This window comes from Microtus oregoni, unplaced genomic scaffold (assembly GCF_018167655.1).
Source record: "Microtus oregoni isolate MIOR12 unplaced genomic scaffold, Mior012 000026F_ref0000081, whole genome shotgun sequence".
NCBI lineage: Eukaryota > Metazoa > Chordata > Mammalia > Rodentia > Cricetidae > Microtus > Microtus oregoni.
Genome location: NW_024543085.1, coordinates 27,879,251 through 27,900,179, shown reverse-complemented (window position 1 = coordinate 27,900,179; position 20,929 = coordinate 27,879,251). Strand labels below are relative to the sequence as shown.

The 20,929-nt window shown below is 47.7% G+C and overlaps 1 protein-coding gene across 1 annotated transcript in view; it reads left to right on the top strand.

The window, feature by feature from the left end:
• The window catches only part of Plxna4 (plexin A4), a 454,568-nt gene that overhangs the window by 81,419 nt on the left and 352,220 nt on the right, over window positions 1-20,929 (top strand). Inside the window, exon 3 of the mRNA XM_041675360.1 lies at window positions 6,141-6,323. Within this exon, the coding sequence (XP_041531294.1) occupies window positions 6,141-6,323 (183 nt within the window). The remainder of the gene's footprint in view (window positions 1-6,140; window positions 6,324-20,929) is intronic.

The window sequence follows — 20,929 nt, the reverse complement described above, 5'->3', positions numbered from 1 at the left end:
ATTTTTCTTCCTGGGATCCAGAGCAGCTTGGCAGGTATGCCCACGGCCAGAGTGGTCGGCTGCATCCATCCATCACACTGGCTCACCTGACCTGCATTTCTGGGCCAGTGTGGGCTATTTGTAAGCACTGGATGCCTGGGGTGAGAGGGGTAGCCTGTGGCTATGGAAAAGACTATATCCCAGAGCTCAGCTAATTGGCCCACAGGGGTCTGGACCTGATGACCCCTGGCTCGTTAGCACTGCCTTTGGACTACTGAGGTCTGGCCTAGTTCTGACCTTTCCGTAATAAGGGTTCACTAGAGTTCTGGTAAAGGTGAGGCAACTGGGGGCCAGGGAGAGCATCTCTCTGTGGCAGGGAAGGGGCTGTGAGGAGTGGACCACGGGCCTGCCAGCTGGCACAGGGCATCATCAGGATCAGGTGCCAACCCACCTCCTGCCTTACCTTCTTCACGGTGGACCGGCCTGGCTGTCAGCATGATGTTTGAATCCTTAAGAGATGATCCCTGCCCCTGGGGTTGGAAGGTGATTCTAAGGAACTGAAGGAGAACTCCCACAGTTTCCCAGCTCTGCTTCCAGCCCTTCCCTGGTCTGGGCTCCTCAAGGGGCTGCCTTGTGGTTCTGTCCCAGAGCTAGGGGACACTGCTGGAGGGAGGCTGGCAGCCTCTTCGACCCCCTGGGTGGAGATGATAGAGTTTTCAGAGTGCCAGTCTCTGCAGAGTGGGAGCAATTTCCCTGTAATTGGTAAAGTAACCGTAACTGCTCTGTCATTTGTGTGTAGCGACACATAATTGCACGGTAACCTTTGCTGCTGTGTGCGAGGGAAGCGCGGTAAGCTATTAGATTGTAATTTGGAGTGTCAGCTTTGGCTCCCCGTGCCACCTCACCATGGCTGCCGGGCCTTCGCAGGCCACTGGGTAGCTGTTGTGGGGCCTTTGGCTTTTAGGTCCAACTTGAATGGGGTGCTCCTATCTAATGAGCTCTGTTAGGGGATAAAAGCCAGGGTGTGGATGCCCATCCCCTCCTCCGTGGGGATAAAGGTCACTCTGGCATCTCTGAAAACACAGAAACACTAAGAAGGTGGTGAATATTTATTGTCTTGGCCGCACTCAGATTGTCTGATGAGTGGTTTTGGTTGGGATACAGGTTTTGCTGTTTTAAGGATGTTGTTCCATCTTCTGGATCAAGAAAGACCATTCCTTTGCTTCTTCATTTAGCGTCCTGAGTCCAGTTTCTACCCCATCCGTACAGACAACTCTAGTCCCTCCGTCTCCACAACACTCCTGAGGTAAAAACCATGTATTTCCTCAGCACTACTGAGACTCACCAAAGTTGGCAGGTTTGTTCCTAGCTGGCACATTATAGTAGTCTAATAGAGTATACTGTGTGGTGGGTAGTGGTCTGAATGGACCAGATGATCCAATCATCACCATGGTGCTAGGAAATGTGTTCTGGTATTCCCATCCTTAGTTAAATGATTTGCCTGCGGTTACAAAGTTCAGGTGGGCAAACTTAGCTCTAAATCATTAGCCACTGTGACACCAAAGCTCTTACTTGCTCATCTGTCTACCTGTTTACCATCCTACTGTCCGTCCACCTCATGTTTCATAGCCTAGTATGCACTAAGCACTAAGATAGGAGTACAAAGATGCATCAGGCATAGTCCCTCTCCTCCTTCTCAGGGTCCCTGGGACACAGTGAGTCACCCGTCTTAAGTTATAACCTACACATTGAAAAAAATTAAATAGAATTTATATTAAAATCCTTGCAAATAAATACAAAGTGTAACACACCAAAATCAATGAGACCCAAATTTTATACAACTTAACAAACTTATATCTGTTTAGAATTGGTATTCAGAATGGAAGCTATAAAACTTACATTAAATTTCTCACTTTCAATATCAAGTAGATTTTATGCACTTATCCAACACCAAAAAAATGAAAGATCCATGACAAGATTCAAACTAGAAAAACAACTTTATATTCTTTATTATAACTTGTCTTCTTATGAGCATTCAGTCCTTTCTTATCTCCTAGGTCTCAGTTTTCCTTGCTCTTGTTCCTTCTGCCATATATTTGTATATACACACACGCATATATATATATGTGTGTGTATATATATATATATATACACACACACACACACACACACACACACACACACACACACATATTTGCCTAGATTCTATACTGTTAACTACTGGGAAAGCAAAGCTTTTATTTGGTTATCCATTCCCCTATCCCCTATCTGTTTGTCCATCCTTCTATCCATCTACCCGTCTGTATACCATTTGTATGCCTTAACCTATTATGAACCTAAGCTAAAAGTTCAAAGATGCTTAAAAGCATGTTCCCTTGCCTCACTGTTAGAGTCCCTGGGATGAAGCCAGCCGAACTGAATCGGTGAACTCAGGTTCAGGCAGGGACCCTGAGACCCTGTTTCTAAATATAAGGTGGAAAGCAATTGAGGACGATACCTGATATTGACCTGTGGCTTCCACATGCCATTTAGACCTATGTGTACATGCACATATGAACACACACACACACACACAATGGGGGTGCGTGAGGAAGATGGATCATGCTGGTAGCTGTACCATCCTCACGGGCATGTGTGGCGGGACTGGCGGGAGAGGCCAGGCCTGGGCCTATAGGCTCAGCTAGACTTCTGATTACAGCTGAATCTTGTCCTGGTTCCTGTGACTGGGGCTCTAATAATACTGTTAATGGGGCCCTGGGGAAGACCCAGGCAGGGTCAGAGCAAATACCCCGTATCCTCATCACCCAGGAGCTCAGGAATGCATGGCATCCTCACCTGCCCAAGTCCTTCATCAATTAGCCTGGAGCACAGGCATCTGCATTCTATAGGCATCTGCAAGTCTTTGGGCAGAGAGAGTCTTCCAGATCCTTTCCCCAGACTGTAATTGCCCTGAGGCTGCAGCTCAGGAGCCTGCAAGGACCTCTGCTCCTCACAGCTATTGGTCTGTGAGGAACATAGTCCTCTGTTGCAGGCTGGATTTCCACTAACAAATCCACAAAACTTCCCTCGCTGAAGTGCTTCCAGGTCACAGGTAGCCTTTTTCATTGCCCCATCTGAGTATGCTGGCCCCACCTTGCTATTGACACCCCAGGGAGGTGAGCCTCAGAGGACAGCAGTAGCAAGTTACACCTCAGAGAAGCAGTTCGGCAGCTATGCAGCCTTGCCCTTCGATCTTTTCTCAGTATTTCACTGTGGGAAGAAAAAAATCCCAACCCAAGGTGCTTCAGCTTTGAGGAAACTAAGAAAGGTCACTTCTCAGGATGGCTGGGGAACCTCAGCAACCCTGCTTGGTTATTCCTGGATCACACCCTCACCACCTGGGGTCTCATTCAGAGGGCAAAACTGAGCCTTGGGGAAGCCAGGGGTGGAGGGCGTCATTTTCCCATCATGTTATCCATGAGCCCTCAGCTGTATCCTCAGTCTCCTTGGAGCTGAAGGGCAATACTAGGGCAGGACGTGTGGGTGATGAGTGTCATGGGACAGGTGTGGAGACAGAACCCTGCCTCCAGAGCAGAGCCCCCAGCTCAGACAGCCAGGCTGGGCTACCCTAGCATCCTCACTTGGGGCCCTTTGCTTTGGCCAGCTGCAGCCAAAGAGGCTCACAGCTAGTCCACTTTCTGCCTCTGGCAGCATGGCTGGCTTCGTGGTACCGTGGCTTGAATGTGTAGTTTGTTTTTCAAGGTGACAGTCGACTTGTTTGTGTTCCACTCAGCTAAGGGGAAACACTGTTTGGTACCCGTGGCCGTTCAAATGCTTTTCTAGGTAAAAGTGGAGAAGCCTACATTTCCTGCTGCCTCGGGCTAAGTAGGGGATGTGTAGATGATGGCAGTAGCGGACTGTGACACATGGGCTCCCTCGCTCCCTGCCTCAGTTTCCCCTTGTGTACAGTAGATCATTGTTCAGATTCGGCTACCTGGAAGAAGGATCAAAATGGGCAGAAAGCAAACTCTGCTGGTAGCAGGGATCTGTGAGGTACAACGGAAAATTCGGGCAGCGTTTCCTTTGTGAACTGGAATCAGCAACGTTCAGGGACTGTGAGGCTTCTGGGCACCCCAGGGTGCCCTGGGAACCTGGCAGGATTGCCATAGTTGCGTCTAACAAGAAATAGGCATCATGTCCTCCTAACCTGGATCTTTCCCTCCCTCTTGTTTAGCCGTCTTTTACCTACCACCCGTCTCCTTTCTCCTCATGATAGTCAGAAAAATGCAGCTGAGACTAGATCTTGAAGCTTCATCATAAACTTCACTGCTGTGGTTTTTTTTCTTGTTTTTGTTTTTAGAGGGGAAGGGGAGAGTTTTGTTTGTGTTGATCTCTTGGACCAGATACCTGTAGCAGAGGCTGGAGGTATCCAAAGGCACGGGGCAGTCATGCGTTCTAGATGTGGAAGAAGGGGAGAGGTTCCAGAACTTGCAGGGCTCAGTATGCTGTCCTCCATCCATGATGCCTATTCCTGCTCCCCTTCAGGCAGGGAGTGGAAGAGCCCTACGTTCTGGAGAGCTGAGCTGGCCACTTTCACGGGGTTGTGTTGGCAAGAGCCTGCCTGCTGCTCCCCAGATGCCTCTTGCTCGGGCTGGATTTAAGCCTTTATAAAAGCAACACCTTGTATTTTATTTCACTCCATTCTCAGGAAGGTCCAAAGATGTTTACAGGCCTGAGCCTGATCGGCTTTATGGTAGCTCATCAAAAGGCAGGGACTGTGTCCTCCAGCTTTATAGTATGGGAACTAGAGAGCACAGGACAACAGAGTAACTCTTTTGAGGTCATACGGTGACGTTCCATAATAAGTTCCCAGCACCGTCAAGAAGCCCGGACCAACCAGAGCTGCTTGAGAGAAGTGTGAGAGCTCTCATCAGCCACTGGAGAGGTCTTTACCCTCCTGGGCATAACAGAACCCAGAGGGGATCCCCACTGTTGCATGGGGTCCCCTATATTGGAAGTAACTGTAAGTCTGGCATGTAAAGGGTATATAGACTGAGTGGAAAGACTGAGAAACTGGCGCAGGGACCCCTTCCTCCTGATCCCTGGAGGTTATATTTTCTTGGAGTCTAGAGAAAAGTTGGGTCATTTGTATCGCAGGCTGTTGAAGAGCCTCCCGTTTAGAAAGTGCTCGGCAGTGTAGACTGGTTTGACAATGAGATGTTTGGGGAAGCCCAAGACCAGGTACCTTCCTTCTTAATGGCTTTTCTTTTTTTTTTCTTTTTTTTTAAATATTTATTTATTTATTATGGATACAGTATTCTGTTTGCATATATGCCTGCTAGAAGAGGACACTGGACCTCATTACAGATGGTTGTGAGCCACCATGTGGTTGCTGGGAATTGAACTCGGGTCCTTTAGAAGAGCACGCAATGCTCTTAACCGCTGAGCCATCTATAACTCGCATGACATCAGGCTGTTTCTCAGGCGATTATCCAGGGGGTCCTTTGATGTGGGGACCTTGACTCACAGATCCTGTTCAGGGGAAGGTTGCTATAGTCCTGACAAGGCTACAGCTGCTCCTCTTCACTGTGCTCTAGGAGACGGGAACCCTGAAAGCAGCAGCCTGGGCAGATACAAGCTTTGCTCCTTTGAACCCTTGCCCTTTGCCGATCACTTGGGTGTGTCTCTGTGCTCCTGTTGGCCACACTTTAAGTGTCCAGGCTTCCTTCTCTTCTCTCAAGCCCTCACGAGCACATCGTCTCCAAAGTCGGTGTTTAGACACAGTCATGGAGGTTGCTTCTCTCTTACACCAGAGTCCAGGGGTTGGTAGCCCATGCAGGGTGCTAGCCCCGAACTTTCCATGCGATGGTGGAGGTGGACAGTCAAGTGCACTAGGCTAACACTTAGTAGGGGTACAGGAGACGCAGTGGTATGGGTGAGAAGCACCTTCCAGGGTCTGCGCTGCTATCGGCTTGCAGCTGTCTACCAGGGGAATCAGGACAAACCATTCCTCTACTGCTGAATGTCTCATGCAAAAAGTAAATAAATAAATAAATGGAGATTTGGAACAAATAGTCTATTGCTATTGCTAAGGAGTCTTCTAGTTCCAGCGTTTTCTACCTTCCCCCCCTTTCTCGTGTCCCCCCATGCTCTTTTCTAATTTTCTCCCGTTTAATTTTCAGCTCCTAACCATTGATGACAACTTCTGTGGCCTGGATATGAATGCCCCTCTGGGAGTGTCTGAAATGGTACGTGGCATCCCGGTCTTCACGGAGGACAGGGACCGCATGACTTCCGTCATCGCGTATGTCTACAAGAATCACTCTCTGGCCTTCGTGGGCACCAAAAGTGGCAAGCTAAAGAAGGTAGGAATGAGGTGCGGTCGTTTTGACTGCTGTGCAGACTGTCTGTCCCTGCAGCGTCTCACTGTCGTGGGCCTGGAAGACAGATTTGAGGAGACACTCGTTGTTGAAGTCGCGTGTCCTTTCTCTGCCTTCATTTGTAGGTTGTCGTGGGAATTGAGCTGCATGAGTGGGTGGATTCACCCTTGCCGAAAGCTGGCGTGCACATGAGACTTGTTAGCCCAGCCTTGCTGGTGGTTCCAAATGGTTTATTCTGTTCCGCTTGGCCTGTGCCCTTAGGCAAGGGCTCTATTAAGTCTAGGTGGCTGGAGAAGGTGGACTGGGCGGGGGGGAGGGCTGTGCCTGTTCCCCTTGTTCCAGCCCTTATGGGCTGGTGCCTCCATCTGGAATCCATTCAGGGAACAGATGGAGCAATGTGCAGACCTGCTTGAGAGCGGCTAATGGGGCTAAGAGCCAGCTTGCTCAAGGAGAACGCCATGGCTACAATGGAGACACAGAAGTGGCTTATGGATGGATGGAATCGTAGGGTCTGGGAACTTGACCTGTGACCCTTGTCTTGGCACAATGGGCAACCTTGGCCCTCTGGCAGCATTGGCTATACTTGGCCATTCAGAAATATTCTCAGCCATGGATCCTTAAGGGAGGTGGAAGTGGTCTATTGTGAGCTATCTTTGATGGGTTAGGTCTTCTAACTCCGGAAACCAGAGGTCCTGCTTTCTGTTGGCTGGTTATTAGTTGCTCTTTAGTTTGTCTTATGTAGGTTTCCCTGGCATTTTCCAAACATTGTGAGATTCAGACTAAGTAAAATAATGATGACTGAACCTTGATCCCTCCTTTGATGTGTTCTTGGCATTAACTCTGAATGGTCATGAGTACGTATTCTATGCAAGTTTAGAAGGCTGTGTCTATTCTACCGTCTTACTACATAACACCACAATCAATAAATACGCTTTCATGTGGAGTTAGTATTCAAGCAAAAGTTGTATATCTGGAATGTAGCAATATGGAGGGCATATGAGACAGGATCAGGAGCGAGTGGTGGGTGTATAGATAATTATTGAATATCTGGGAAATACAACAGGAACTACTGATTGAGTGCCATGATGCTTAGAAGAAAGCACACGTGGTACTGTGTGCCTAATCTCACACCTCGTTTCCATGTCCTGTCTTCACTACCATAGCTGAAGGATAATCTACCCATTGTCTGTACATCCTCAAGAATTATATTTCCTGGGTCCCTGCCCGTTTTGTGTCATGCATTATGAAATCCCTTCTCACTGGCTCTCCAGAAGGGTTCTGTTTTCACTATTATTCATTTGCTGGAAAGGTGAGTTCTAAATCCCAGAGTCATGTTATAGTTTGGATCATCTGTGAAATGCTTGGCCCTGCCAGAAGATGAAAACTTTCGGAGGTGTGGAATAGCACAATGCCCCGTGGTCATCAGGTCTTGCCCTTGAATGGAGTGGCCTGATCCCATACCATCATTTCTCTCTGCCTGCCTCTCGCTCTTTGTTTTCCTCGTTTGCTTCCCGACTTCTGCTGTAAATTCTTTCCCCATTGCGTGCCCCTGCTGTCATGTTGTGTCAACTTACATTCTCCCAAAACAGTGAGGCCAAGTGAAATTAAACTGGAACCTTCTAATTGTGAACACTTTCTGTCTTTATAAGTCAATTGCCTTGTGTATTTTGTGATAGAGCTAAGTCACTGTCCAATACAATCACCATATACAATTCATGCCATGACGGGTCTATTGTCTGGCTCCATCCGCTCCCACAGGGGGAATAAACACTATGGAGAGTAAGTCCACAAGCACTTTGGGGTGCTTTCACTCCTTTCTCTGGTGAGCCCCATATTAGTACAATGAAGAAGCTTCTTTCTTCACCCTAAAAGACTGTTACCCATGGAAGCTCAGACTAGCTGTCCAGACAGAATAGCCTCTGGATGAAGGGTAATTTTGTGTCATTTCTGGAGTTGTTTAGACTGTGTCGCCAGTGACAGGAATGTGGAGAGTTCTTTGCACATAACAGAACAGACAGTTATTGGTAAAAATATACTTTTTTTTAGACTCGACTACTCTGTAAATCTGAGATGATTTAGAACAGTGCAGAAGCCTGTCCCCTGCCACTGATATTCAATATCACACCACTCCATGAGAGGATGTAAGCACACCCCCAGGAGCCTGTGTAAGCAAATGCATGGAAACCACCCTTCTGGGGAACTGTAGAGACACAGCCATGCTTGGGTGACAGGCAACACCTAATGGGAAACTTGGGGGCATTCTCAGCCACATGCAGACTGGCATTTCTCATCTTCCCCTTGGGTGGGTTTGTATAAGAACGGTCCAGCTTGAGCCACCCGAGATGTTATATTTAATTTCTAGAGCGGTGGTGTGGGGCTGGCGAGGCATAACTATTTGAAAGCTAGGGGTAGAGGTGTTGCATAGGGGGAATGAGCTGACCCTTCCCCTGGGCAGGGGCGGGGAGTGGGGGACGTACCACCCAGGCAGCCAAAGTTTCTGCTCCATGGGTTCAGAGTGGCAGCCGCTTTAATAGCTTTGCTCAAGCCTGGTGTCTGCTTCTGCAGACTCAGCACAGCCAGCCCAGGGGACAGTCTGGGCTGGAAAAGGAAAGCAGGACTGCCGTGTCTGTTGTTAGAAATAATAAAAAGTGAAAGTGGCCCATTTGTTTATTTTCCTAGACAATAGAATTTCCCACTGCCGGTAGCTCCAGGGCGCCACACCCCTTCCCATGCAATAACTCTGATTTGCTTTTTCTCAGAGGTTATCAGACCTGCTGCCACCTTTCTGGGCAGAAGCCCAGCCGTAGCTGGCTGGAGGCTGCTGCTGAACTTTGCAGCAAGTTTTGTGAGCCACCGAGCCCAGGGTGTGAAAATAATGACAATCATACAGCAGCCGTAATTACAGAGCTGGCGTCTTCTAGCCTGTAATAATCTCCTGAGTGTACAAGGGCCTTTCAGAGATCTTTGCCGCCTGACAAGGGACGTGAAGTGGGCAAGGTGGGCGGAAAGGGGCTCGGGTGGTTGCTGAGAGTAAGGGAAGTTGGCTGTGGGCTTTAGAGACCCAAGAGCTAGACTCCAACTATCCATAGGCTGCCCTCGAAATCACTGACTTTTCATTTTGTTTGAAAGGTATGGGTTCCAATTATTTGCAGCCTTGCCTTTGATGACCATAATTTCACTCTTCAAGTGCGCATCACATGAGGCAAGGGGAAAGGAGGTGAGGAAAGTGCCAATTTGGATGTCTTTTGTGTTCTCTGGTGTGTGTGTGTGTGTACGTGTGTGCGTGTACGTGTGTGCATTTGGAAGACTTTCCCTGTGGTGAACATAAAAGGCATGTTCTGTTAAGAAATCTGTCATATCAATGCCGAAATCATCAGGAGGTGCCCAGGAACTCCGAGGAACCCATAGCCTGTTAAAATTTCATCTGCAGGAAAAATCCACGAAGCAAACACCATCTTGACTTGCTTTAGGGTGTCTGTGTGAATGTTGGGGTATCTAGATTAAAAATCTGTTTGCTTAAATATCTCCGCCGCAGTCCTTTCTGACGCCCTCCCTTCACTAAGTGATCGTATTTCATAGCTGCTGATCAGCACTGAACGGCTGCCTGACAACAGAGGGAGAGACTGACGTTCCTCGTGAGCCACAACATCACAAACTTCCGCTGGAGGTGTGATCGCTCCTTTCATTCTGTGCTTGTGTTTTTTCCCAAGTGCTTTTTCTGCTGCCATACACTGTTCCTAGCTAAGGGGCGGAGCACTCACCAGTGTTGGTTAAACAGAGCGCTGGCTCTTTCTGCTCTGTGCCTGTATTCCTGTCGCTCCTGGCTGTGTTCAAATACCTGCAAGAAGCAACTTGACGGAGGCGAAGTTTCATCTGGCTCTTGTTTCGGGGGATACAGCCCAGCCTGGATTGGGAGGCGCAGCAGTGGGGTGGGGCCTGTTCGTGGCAGCAGATGACTGCTTTCTCACATCTCTGTGGATCAGGATAGAGAGAAAGGGGAATGCCGAAGCTCAGCATTCTGGTTTTCCTTTGATTTCATCATCTTTTGTTTCCTGGACTTGTTCCTGGGCCTTTTAGGGGGAAACCAGTCCCAAGTTGAGGTGGGTCGTGGGGACTCACACTAGGTGTGATTCAGAGCACAGTTTCTCGGGATTGAATGCTGTGTGCATGTGCGTGTGTGTGTGTGTGTGTGTGTGTGTGAGAGAGAGAGAGAGAGAGAGAGAGAGAGAGAGAGAGAGAGCACTTGAGCCAGTAGGGCCTCAACCACCCAGTTGTATCATATCTGAGGCTCCGGTTCTGCTTCACTACTCCCCAAATACACCTGGGAGTTCTTTTCAAATTCTAAACTCTGAAAATTTGAGTCTACTTTAATTAAAAATAAAACCAGGAGATTGGCAAAGTGTCTCAGAGGGTAATGATGCTTGCCATACAAGCTTGATTCCCTGAGTTCAGTCCCCAGGAGCCCACGTGAAGTGGGGGAGAACTGACTCCACACTCCACACATGCACCACGACATGTGCGTGTGGGCACACACATACACACATGCACACGTGCGCACACACACACACAACCCCCCAACTTTTAATAAATAAAATACAAAATGAACTCATACCATGTAGAAAGTGTCCGAATATCTAGTGCAGCCCTGTGTTGGGGCGCCGTGTGTTGACCAGGAGCAGAGTAGACATCAGACCTTGCTGATTCAGCATTGGCGGTTCAGCCTGGTTGTGCTATGTACTTTTCCGTCTTGAGCTGCTGCTATTGCGAGTATGCCTAAGTTAGGAACGAACAGAAAAGAAAAGAGCGCGGGAGGATTGGTACTGAGCCATTTCCCCAGTGGGAGGGGGGAGCCTCTGAGAAGCCTGCTGATTGTTGGCACTGTGCGTTTTACAGGTCTTAGTCTGGATTTTGCTACTATTAAACCTTAATGAGTTTTAACCTATGCTTTATACACAAGATGGGGAAACTGAGGTTGACGGTGCTGCAGCCAAGGACCCTCCTCTAACCAGGAACAGAGCCCATTCTGCCACTAGGGACTGAGTCTAGGCATCCCAAGCCTGGCTCTTCAGAATAATTTTGCTCTGTGTTGACCTGTCTGCTTCTGGGCATTCCTCTCACCTCATCTCAATCTCTGCCATGTTTTAAGCTTTCTCCTCATGTTGTACCCAGTAAGCAAGGAGAACGACCCACTTGGCGAATGCCCTCTTCAACGTATTTTGTGTTTGATATCATGAAGTCCTCAACCGTCCTTTTATCAATATTTCTCCATTGGTCTTATTTTCTTCCTTTCTCTCATTTTTCATGAATTTGCCCATGGGTCCATCTACTTCCTCTGAAGGGATCTCAAGTGGTCATTTAAACATGACTGAAACAAGCATAGGGCATGTCCTTACTGTGGTCTCTTCTGTAGCTCCCTTCAAGGCAGTTTGACAGCCACGGTTGGATTTTGGTGCTCCAGAGACACACACTGGGATCCCCAGCAAACAGTGCCTCTAGGGCACCTGTCATTCTCTTCCCCAGGAGACCAGTGTTAGAGTTCATGCGTGAAGGATGGTGGTAGAAATGAGTTTTGCCAATTCAGAAGTTACTGATACACATGTCACTTCTTTGAATTGTATGTGTGTATACCCATTTATGTGGTAAGATCCTGATCACATATTAAAATGAAAAGACATCGAAATTGAAGAAAATGCCACTGAACCACCCTAAATCATAGCATGCATTCAGACAACTGATACCCAGATGTCAGGCACACTGGAGGAATTTATCCAGTGACACATGCAATTGAAGTAAAAGATTATGCTTTGCTAGAACATATCATTAGGAGGGAAACTAGGAGTCTGGCCATGTAACCAAGACAACAAAGATGGGAGAGGATGAGAGACACGATGTACAGAGGAAGAAGGGAGAGGCAGAAGGCAAGAGACACAGGCCCCAGCTGCCATTGCTCTGCTTACCTGCTGGGCTCTTCACTGCTAGACTCTCAATTGGAAGAGAATAGTACTTAGGGGCTCAGTACAGACAGGGACCACAGCAAGGATGGAGGGGATTCATCACCACAGGTTTCTGACTTCCTGGGCCACTTTGATGGAGAAGGCAGTATCAACTGGAATGAGTCACAGCAGACCTGTTGACGTTTTCATTAGGGATCTGCTTAGGGTCTTCTTCTTCTTAGGACACATCTGAATGTGATTGCCAGGCTTGCTTCTCGGTGATGTCATAGTGGTTTTCCTAGGAGCTTTGATTTATTGTAAAAACATCCACAGTGAGTTTTTTTTTTTAAAGATTTACTTATTATGTACATAGTGTTCTACCTGCAGGCATACCTGCACACCAGAAGAGGGCACCAGATCTCATTATAGATGGTTGTGAGTCATTGTGTGGTTGCTGGAAATTGAACTCAGGGCCTCTGGAAGAGCAGTGAGTGTTCTTAACCTCCGAGCCATCTTTCCAGCCACCACAGTGACTTTTTACAGCACTATCTCCCACACTGATTTCAGACCTTCTGTCCTGGTCCAGGAGACACAAGCATATTGCTCCCCTATAGCTGTGGAACAAACTCTCTCCAACCCCCAAGCCCAGGGTTTAGAACAATATTTGTTGCCATATAGTTTTTGGGGTTTAGGAACTCAGTGCAGCTTAGCTGAGTCCTTGGCTTATGACCACTGTCAAGCTGAGGTGACATGCTGGGTAGGACTGCAGTCATCTTGTGACTTGAGGCCTGAATGGCAGAGGACTCACTTTTAGGGCTGCTCAGGTCCTCACTGGAGATGTCAGCTCTTCTATGTGAACCCATCCTTAAAGGCTGTCTACACACTAACAAATCAAATCATAGAGCTTAATTCTCCAGATTAATGGGAGAAAGGGAGGGAGGTGGAGATGGAAGGAGGTGGAGAGGGAGGGAGGGAGAAAGAGAGGGAGGGAGGGAGGGAGGGAGAGAGGGAGGGAGGGAGGGAGGGAGAGAGAGAGAGAGAGAGAGAGAGAGAGAGAGAAACTTTCTTTAGAATCTGATTCAGAAATGACATTTTACCAACTTTGGCTATCGGAAGCCCACCATCTGGGTTCGCATTCAGGAGGAGGGGTTACTTTAGGCCACAACTACCAGGAGATGGTGGGGATTCCCAAGAGTCACTGCAGGGGCCATTTACCACACTAACACTGAAGTCCTGGCTACTGCGGGGACTGGAACCAATACTTTCAGTCTTCAAGTTAGTTTTTTAGTGAACAGTAGTGTCCCAGACTCTGCTCCGTCTTCTGGATCCTGAACCTTTGATGATACACACATAGAGAGTCAGGATGATGGCAGAGACCAAAGCAAGTGTACCACACTTTCCTCACGGTGGAAGGGGCAAGTTCAGGGATAGTTGCCTAGGGAGATAGTGGAGCTTTGTGAGGGATATGACCAAGGCCAATCTTCCAATCAAGGGCTCTGTTGGTCGTGAAGATCCCAGCCTCCTGACTAGGGCTTCTGGCTTCTTGTCAGGTGTGTGGCTGGCTGATAGGAAAGAGGGTATGATGGGCACTCACTAGACTAAACATCATCCGTTTACCTGTTTTCCCATGTATTTATTATATGATCCTTATCATTTCCTTTTGGGGGACATAGTATAGCCTCTTGCTCATGTGGAAAGGACTAACTGATCCTCCTGTGGTTAGAATATTTAGTCTAAAGTTTGCCCCTTGTCTCATTTATAAGGAAAAGCCCTGGGCTTTGCCTCTGGCTGACTTCTTGGCTGTGGGCTGAGTCTCACTCCAGGACCCTGAGGGAGGTGGTCTTCCTGGCTTGTGTACCTGGTCCGCGTGGCCACGTTTATCAGAACCTTGCACCTTCTCTCTGCCCTGCTTTGACTTGGACACTTATAACGGGTTTTCTTGTCTCTAAATGGTTGCCTCTTTAGTCTAACATACACAGGGTGGCAGATGCATCTCCCAGAAGCAGCCCATTCCTCTCATTCTCAGTGTTAAGAACAATACATCCCACTTCATCACTGTCCCTGCCTGAAGCTCTGTACAATGGTCAGACCTGGTGAAGAAACATGTCCTGCTTAGCATTTTAGTGAATCTCGCTGCACGTACATGCTTTCACTTCCTAAGGGCCCTGACTAAAGTTCAATACCGAGGAGGGGTGCCATCCTGAGAAATAACAGTTTCCTATACATGGGGACCATTCACATTCTACTGTCTCCTTCCCTCCAGCATGGCTTTCTATCCAGGAGCAATTGCACCCCAGCTCAGACCCTCAGGAGGCTGGGGGAGGCTGAGCGAGTCTGGGGGAGGAGGAAGGAGGCTGGGGGAGGGGGAGGGAGGCTAGGGGAAGCTGAGCAAGTCTGGGAGAGGAGGAAGGAGGCTGGGGGAGGAGGAGAGAGGCTGGAGAGCCATAGTTTTAAGAAAGCAGCAAGTTCTGCTTTTTGTCTTACCGTTAACCTGTGGCCTGGGATGCACTCAAGTCTTGCTCAGTCTTGGCTTTTGTGTTAAAACTCCCACTTCGCATTCCTTGGGACACTGTGGCTCTTGCTTCTTTTGCCTGTGGCAGGTCACCCAGGGTCCCTGTCTCTCCCCATTTGGAAGATGGCCATCTCTACTTAGCCATGTCAGCGGTGTGAGGGTCAGAGGTCTGACGCATGGTCCTGTTTCTGTGTGGTTCTGGTTTCCTGCGGCTGCTGGCCATGGTGAGCATCTCGCCACTTTTAGACAGCCGGCCTTGCCTTTTCTAAACGCCCTGCTTGATCCCCAGCTTCTTGGGTACATTCCTCCACACCTTCCAGGCTCTCCTCACTTCCTCTCACCCCTGACATCTTCAGCATTGCCATTTTAACGTATGGAAGATCTACTCCCAGGCCTGATCTTCACCCATCTGTCAGGACTGATGTGGGTTTAACAAGGTCGAAGGCAGCCATGAATACATGAGGCCTCCACAGACTGTGTGACTGGAGGGGGCCTTGCGAGTCGGTGGTAAAGAGACTACATTTCAGAAATGCATTTGCAAATCCCTTTAAAATTTATTTATTTGTTTGTTTGTTTCTTATTTTGAGACAGGGTCTTGTGAAGGCCAGTCCGGCCTCAGACTTACTATGTAGGTAAGGATGCCCTTGGACTTCTGGTCCTTCTGCCTCTATCTCCAAAGTGCTGGGATTATAGACCTGCATCGTCGTGACTGGTTTTACGCAGTGCTGGGAATGGAACCTAGAGATTTGTGTACGCTAGGCAAGTATCCTACCTACTACGTCACACACCCAGGCCTACACAGTTATTTCTATAAATGTTTTTAAAGCCAAATGTACATGTCTTATGTCTGCAGGGGCTCTGAAGGAGCAACATAATCTCTACATCCCACTCTCACTGTCCATTGTGGGAGGCATGGCCTCCACTACTCATGAGGAAGTCTGAGGCTTGTTAAGTAAAGAGAGGGAGACCACGCTTCTCATATCCTCTGTTCCTGAAGCAGCAGGGTGGAGGCTCAGGTCTGTGTGGTTGGACTGCTGAGTACATTCGGTACCCTTAGGATAAGTTGGCAAAGAGCTGATCTATTAGAGGGTCACACTGTTTACCCATCTCCTTGCCACTACACCCTGACTATAGCAACCCTAGTGCCTTTCCCAATCCCAGTTTTCCTTCTGGGTCTCTTTTGAATTTCCTTCCAGAAGATTCCTCCTCTCCCAGAGAAGGCTCCTGAGGCTTTATAGGCAAAGTGTTTGCAAGGGAAAGTGGTAGATTTCTGCTTCTCCACCCATAGCTCCTTCCCCACCAATATCGATGGGAGGGGCTAGGGCCGAGGCACTGGTCATAGTGGAGTGTGTCTCGGAATAGCTGGGCATTAGAAGACAGGAGAGTACCAAAGCCACCTTGCCACTTGCTCTCAGCGTTGTGTGTAGAACGAAAGCCCGATCCTGGTACTTCTGGTCATCCTCATGGGACACTCAGATGTAAGCTGTTGAGTTCCTGGCAGCATGACACCTGGACCATTGTGGGCATCTTATCTATACTGTGGGTTAGTGCGTGTGTGTGTGTGTGTGTGTGTGTGTGTGCAAACACTTATGTTCCTGTGAGTGTGCATTGTCAAAAATGATGATGCTAAAAGATCTGTAGGACAATAACTTAACTTTACACTGGTCTTTTTAAAGCAGCATTTTTATTGATTCTTTGAAAAGTTTTTACTATGTATTTTGAACATATTCACCCCCCTCCTGTAACTTCTCCCAGGACTTCCGTCCCATCCCTTCCACCCAACTTTGAGATTTCTTCTTTACTTAGTCTTTCTAATAAGTTATCAAAATTTTCTCCTGCGATAATTAAATTCTACCTTCCCCGTAGAGCATTGAATGTACCTGATTTCTAATGAGGAAAAAAAAAGATTCCCCTACTACAGGTGTTCTTCTTGATGGACAAGGAGGCTTTAAAGAAGTTGCATGTGACCACAATCCTATTTCAGTGCATCAAGTTAGCGTATATAGATGCATCTATTTACATAATATTCTTTCTGATGCTGGAGGTTGAACCAAGAGCCCTGCACACAGCGAGGCAAACTCGCTACCACTAAGCTCTCTCCCCATCCCGGAATATCTTATTTAGTGTTTATGATCAAATTTGTTCTGGGCCTTTTTCCGGTCATGCCCGATTAGCAAGAGGAAAAGATGCTTATAAGCCTGACTCAGATGAGTCTTGCTTAGGTCCAGTGAGGCTTAATTGAGCAGCATGGACTAAACCCTGAGTGGACCTGACCTTGCATATAAATGGCCCTCGGCGCCCAGCTGGCTGGAGCAAGTGTGACTTCTGGGACACTAGACCCCACCTGGTATGCACAGGGCTACAGGGTATGAGATGCTGGTTGGACTGACATTGCTTCTCTGCTTCAGCGAGGCTCCGGGCTTCTACACCTGCTGAAGTTGATGGGCTTTTGCATGGGCGAATGTAGCTTTATTGAAGAAAGCCAGTGAGCACTTTTTAAAAATGAACCATCCATTTCTGGAATTAATGGCCTTGTGATGAATCCATGTTACCAATTTGAATTTGTATTTAGTCACATCTTGATTACCCAGAAATTACAGGAAATAAGCTTCAACATTCGTAGCGGAGCGTTCTTTTCTAAAAGGAATGTGTTATCCAGCAAAATGAAATAAATTAAAAAGGGCGTGCTTACATTCTTCAAATGGAAAACACGGCTCATTGATATAGCCGCTCTTTCTTTCTTGATGCATATAAACACTTCCTCTCATGAGAACACAGGATCACCAGATTGCTTAAGGACATATAAGTCCATGCAGGTTGAAAAAATATATTTGGAGACTGACTGTAAGTAGTTACTGTTTTGCAGTATCTGCCTGTGCAGGTTTGTAACGGTGTATCAGCTAGCTTAGGCTAAGTTAGGATGAGGTAAGAAATGATTCCCAAATTTACGCAACTTGCGGCAACAAAGGTTATTCCCAGCTCCTGTTCGTAGGCACCTAAGGCTGGCAGAAGGTTTGCTCCACTTTGTTGGGGGACAGAAACTAAGGTCCTGTGTGGGATAATGCCAATCTCATGACAGAGAGAGAAGTGGCTGCATGCCCTCTAGTTTGCTGACCAGGCCAGATTGAGAAGGAAGACTAACACCACCAGAGGAAGGGGCTTGCCGTGTATGTGGGGTAGGCTGAGGTGAGGACAGAGAAGAGTATTTGTCAGTAGAGCTTGCTGCAAGTCTTCCTGGCATGAACATCAGCCTTCGGGCTGGGAATAGCACATTGCTCTAGGATGTGCTAGGTGTTTCTGGAGTTAAAGAACTCATGGCTCAAACTGGAGAAAATTTTTCTAAAGGGGAGGGTATGGCCATGGTGTGCCATCAACTCCAGATACTGCACTGCAGATATTTTTATTAAACTGATTTCTCAAAGCTTGTTGTTAATTTACTTTTTTTTTTGCCTCCCGAAACAGTACTGAAATTGTTCATTTTCTTCCATTAGTCAGGCTCTGGATGTTTGTATCTCCCCAAATTTAGTTTTCTTTGAGATTGAGGGTGTGTTCTGACTAAAATGCAATGATTAGATTGTGTTCAGCAGATGTCTTTTGGGTAACTAAATTATCCAAATTTATTGAATCATTTCTTTTACCTACAATTAAATAGAACCACCCAAATTAATTTTTCCTAAGTAATGTAACTTGCAAAGATCCTCTCACTTTCCCTCTGAACTGCCTCAGTTGATCATGATTTTCCAGAAATCCACTCTGGATGTCACTAGGACATTTCCCACTTGCTGCCTTTCTGGGGATAGGAACCTAAAGCTAACTGTCAGTCAGAACCTAGAACATGGTTCTAACGGTGTTGGAACCTGAAGCGGAGGGAGCCAGCGTGCAGATTGAGAAAAGTGGACTTTTACCTCTTAAGTTTATTTCCTGGGCTGCCAAATTTTTGGCCGAAGTGTATTTATTTAACTTGCACAGCATCGATGATGCCCGAGGAAGCACTGGAACAACGTTCACTGGAACACAAGATACGCATGCTCGCTGCTGAGCCAGTAACAGCACTGCGAGGGCCCTGGCGGAGCCCACACTTGTGCTAGGAGGTGCGCTCTGGTTCTTTCTGAGCTCTTCACGTTTTCGGGTCAACACGCACGTGCTGGTACATGCTTTCTTATGCATCACGACATATCTTTGCATGTGGTTTCTTCTGCATCACGGCATCTCCTCCCCCTCCTCCCCCGCCCTGGAGGACTCATCCTCAGAAGTGTGCACATGGACGAACTTGACTGATACAGCCACAGTCACCTGGTATAGCCATGTGGCCCACAAATGCTCAGGACCATGCACAGCCTTCTCTCTGCAGCCGAAGCCTGGGGCTAATGCCCCTGGGCTCTAGGCCTCTTGGATACAGCCACTACTTCCCTTCTACACTCCCCAGGAAATTAGCAGCCCACCCTCTAATCCGTTTACCTCTGACTCGAGCCCACTTTGGCCTAGAGATGATGACAGAGTACAGCCATTTAGCTGCCGAATGCTCTGACAATAGCCCAGATGGACAGCATCTCTGACATCGGAGTGGTTTCTCCTTCCTCCTGGTTGGGGGAGGGGGGTAATGGGTCTCCCACTTGGTTTTTTCAAGTGTTTCCTGCATCTGCCTTTAATTTTCGTGCCTTTTGCTTGCTGACCTCGCTTCCCAGCAGCCGGTCTGAGTGTGATTCCCATAATTAGCTTAGTGATAATTTAATCTCTCTGCTTTAAATTTGATTGTTTTTGAGGGACTTGGGTCTGGGGGTGGGGGAAGGAGACCTTTGCTTTTGAATGAACTCTTTCTCTGTCTAGAGGCAGAGATGAAAGGAAGTAGTTGGGTAGGTGGGGGTGGGATGGGGGACACGGTGACAGATGCTGGTGGTTCATGGGCAGATTCTGGACAGGAAGCTGGAATGGAGTTCATTTCTCTTTTTCTGTTGCTTGCTCTCTTTAGGGGTTTCCCTTTCTTTGTTCTCATTTCCCCACCTAAAAGTTCAAGGGCATGTAGGTACACTCACACACCACATATGGAGCTGTTAGCTGCTCAAAAGAGCAATTTAAGAACAGGAAAACACAGGCTGGGGCGGAAGCATGAGGGAAGCCCTGGGTTTGCCTCTCAGCACAGCATAAACTTGGAGCAGTGGCACACACCTAGAGTTCCAGCACTTGGGAGATGGAAGCAGGAGGAGCTAGAGTCTAGTCTCATCTGGGCTACATGAAGCCCTCTTTTTTTTTTTTTTAAAAAAAAAAAAAAAAACAAGCTCAAAATAGGAAAGCAATGCATTCCTTAGGTGGTCATGGCAGTTGTTCCGCAGGGAAGAGAAAGAAGAGAGGATGTCAGTGAGTGCCACCCCACTGCCTCCTGATTCTAAGACACTCCAGCCGTGTTCCTACCTAGGCAGCTGCTTGGGTCTGAATCCGCAGCTAGCTACGCCTCTGAAGTGTTTATAGGCAAACCTGGGTATTGTGGAAATTGCGTGGCAGCTGGGAAATCTCAGCTTTGTTTGTGGCTGCACTTCTGGTTTGAGACAAGTTGGTCACGCCGATGTTCCAACCTTTTTCCTCTTGTGTGATGAAGCTGTAGAATGTTGCTTATTTAGTCAATGGGTGCACGCGTGTGGGTACATGTGTGTGTGTGTGTTTGTGTGTGTGTGTGTAAGGTAAATATATGTGGGTACACATGTGTAACAAGGCCTGTGGAGGATGTCAGGTGTCTTGCTCTCCACTTTATTCCTTTGAGACAGGATCTTTTATTGATCCTGTTAGGGTTTGTTTGTTTTTTTGACTAGGCTAACTTGCGTGTAAGCTTGTACTGGATGTACAGGGACTACCAATGTTCATGGTCACCATTCCCAGCTTTTGCATGGGTGCTAGGAACATGAACTCAGGCCCTCATGCTTGTACACCATGTACTCTTACCTACCCACCAGACCCTGGAGAGTGTTTTTGGTTTTAATTGTTTGTTTCTTTTGTTTTGTTTTTGATACAGAAGGGGGAAAACGGTAATAAAGAGGATGGTGATGATCCCTATGTTTTTGTTTGGTATACTTCTAGGGACTGACTTCAACCTCCATGGATATAAACAGCCATGTGAACCCAGGCAAGGTGGGACAGCAGAGTGTAGGAAGTCC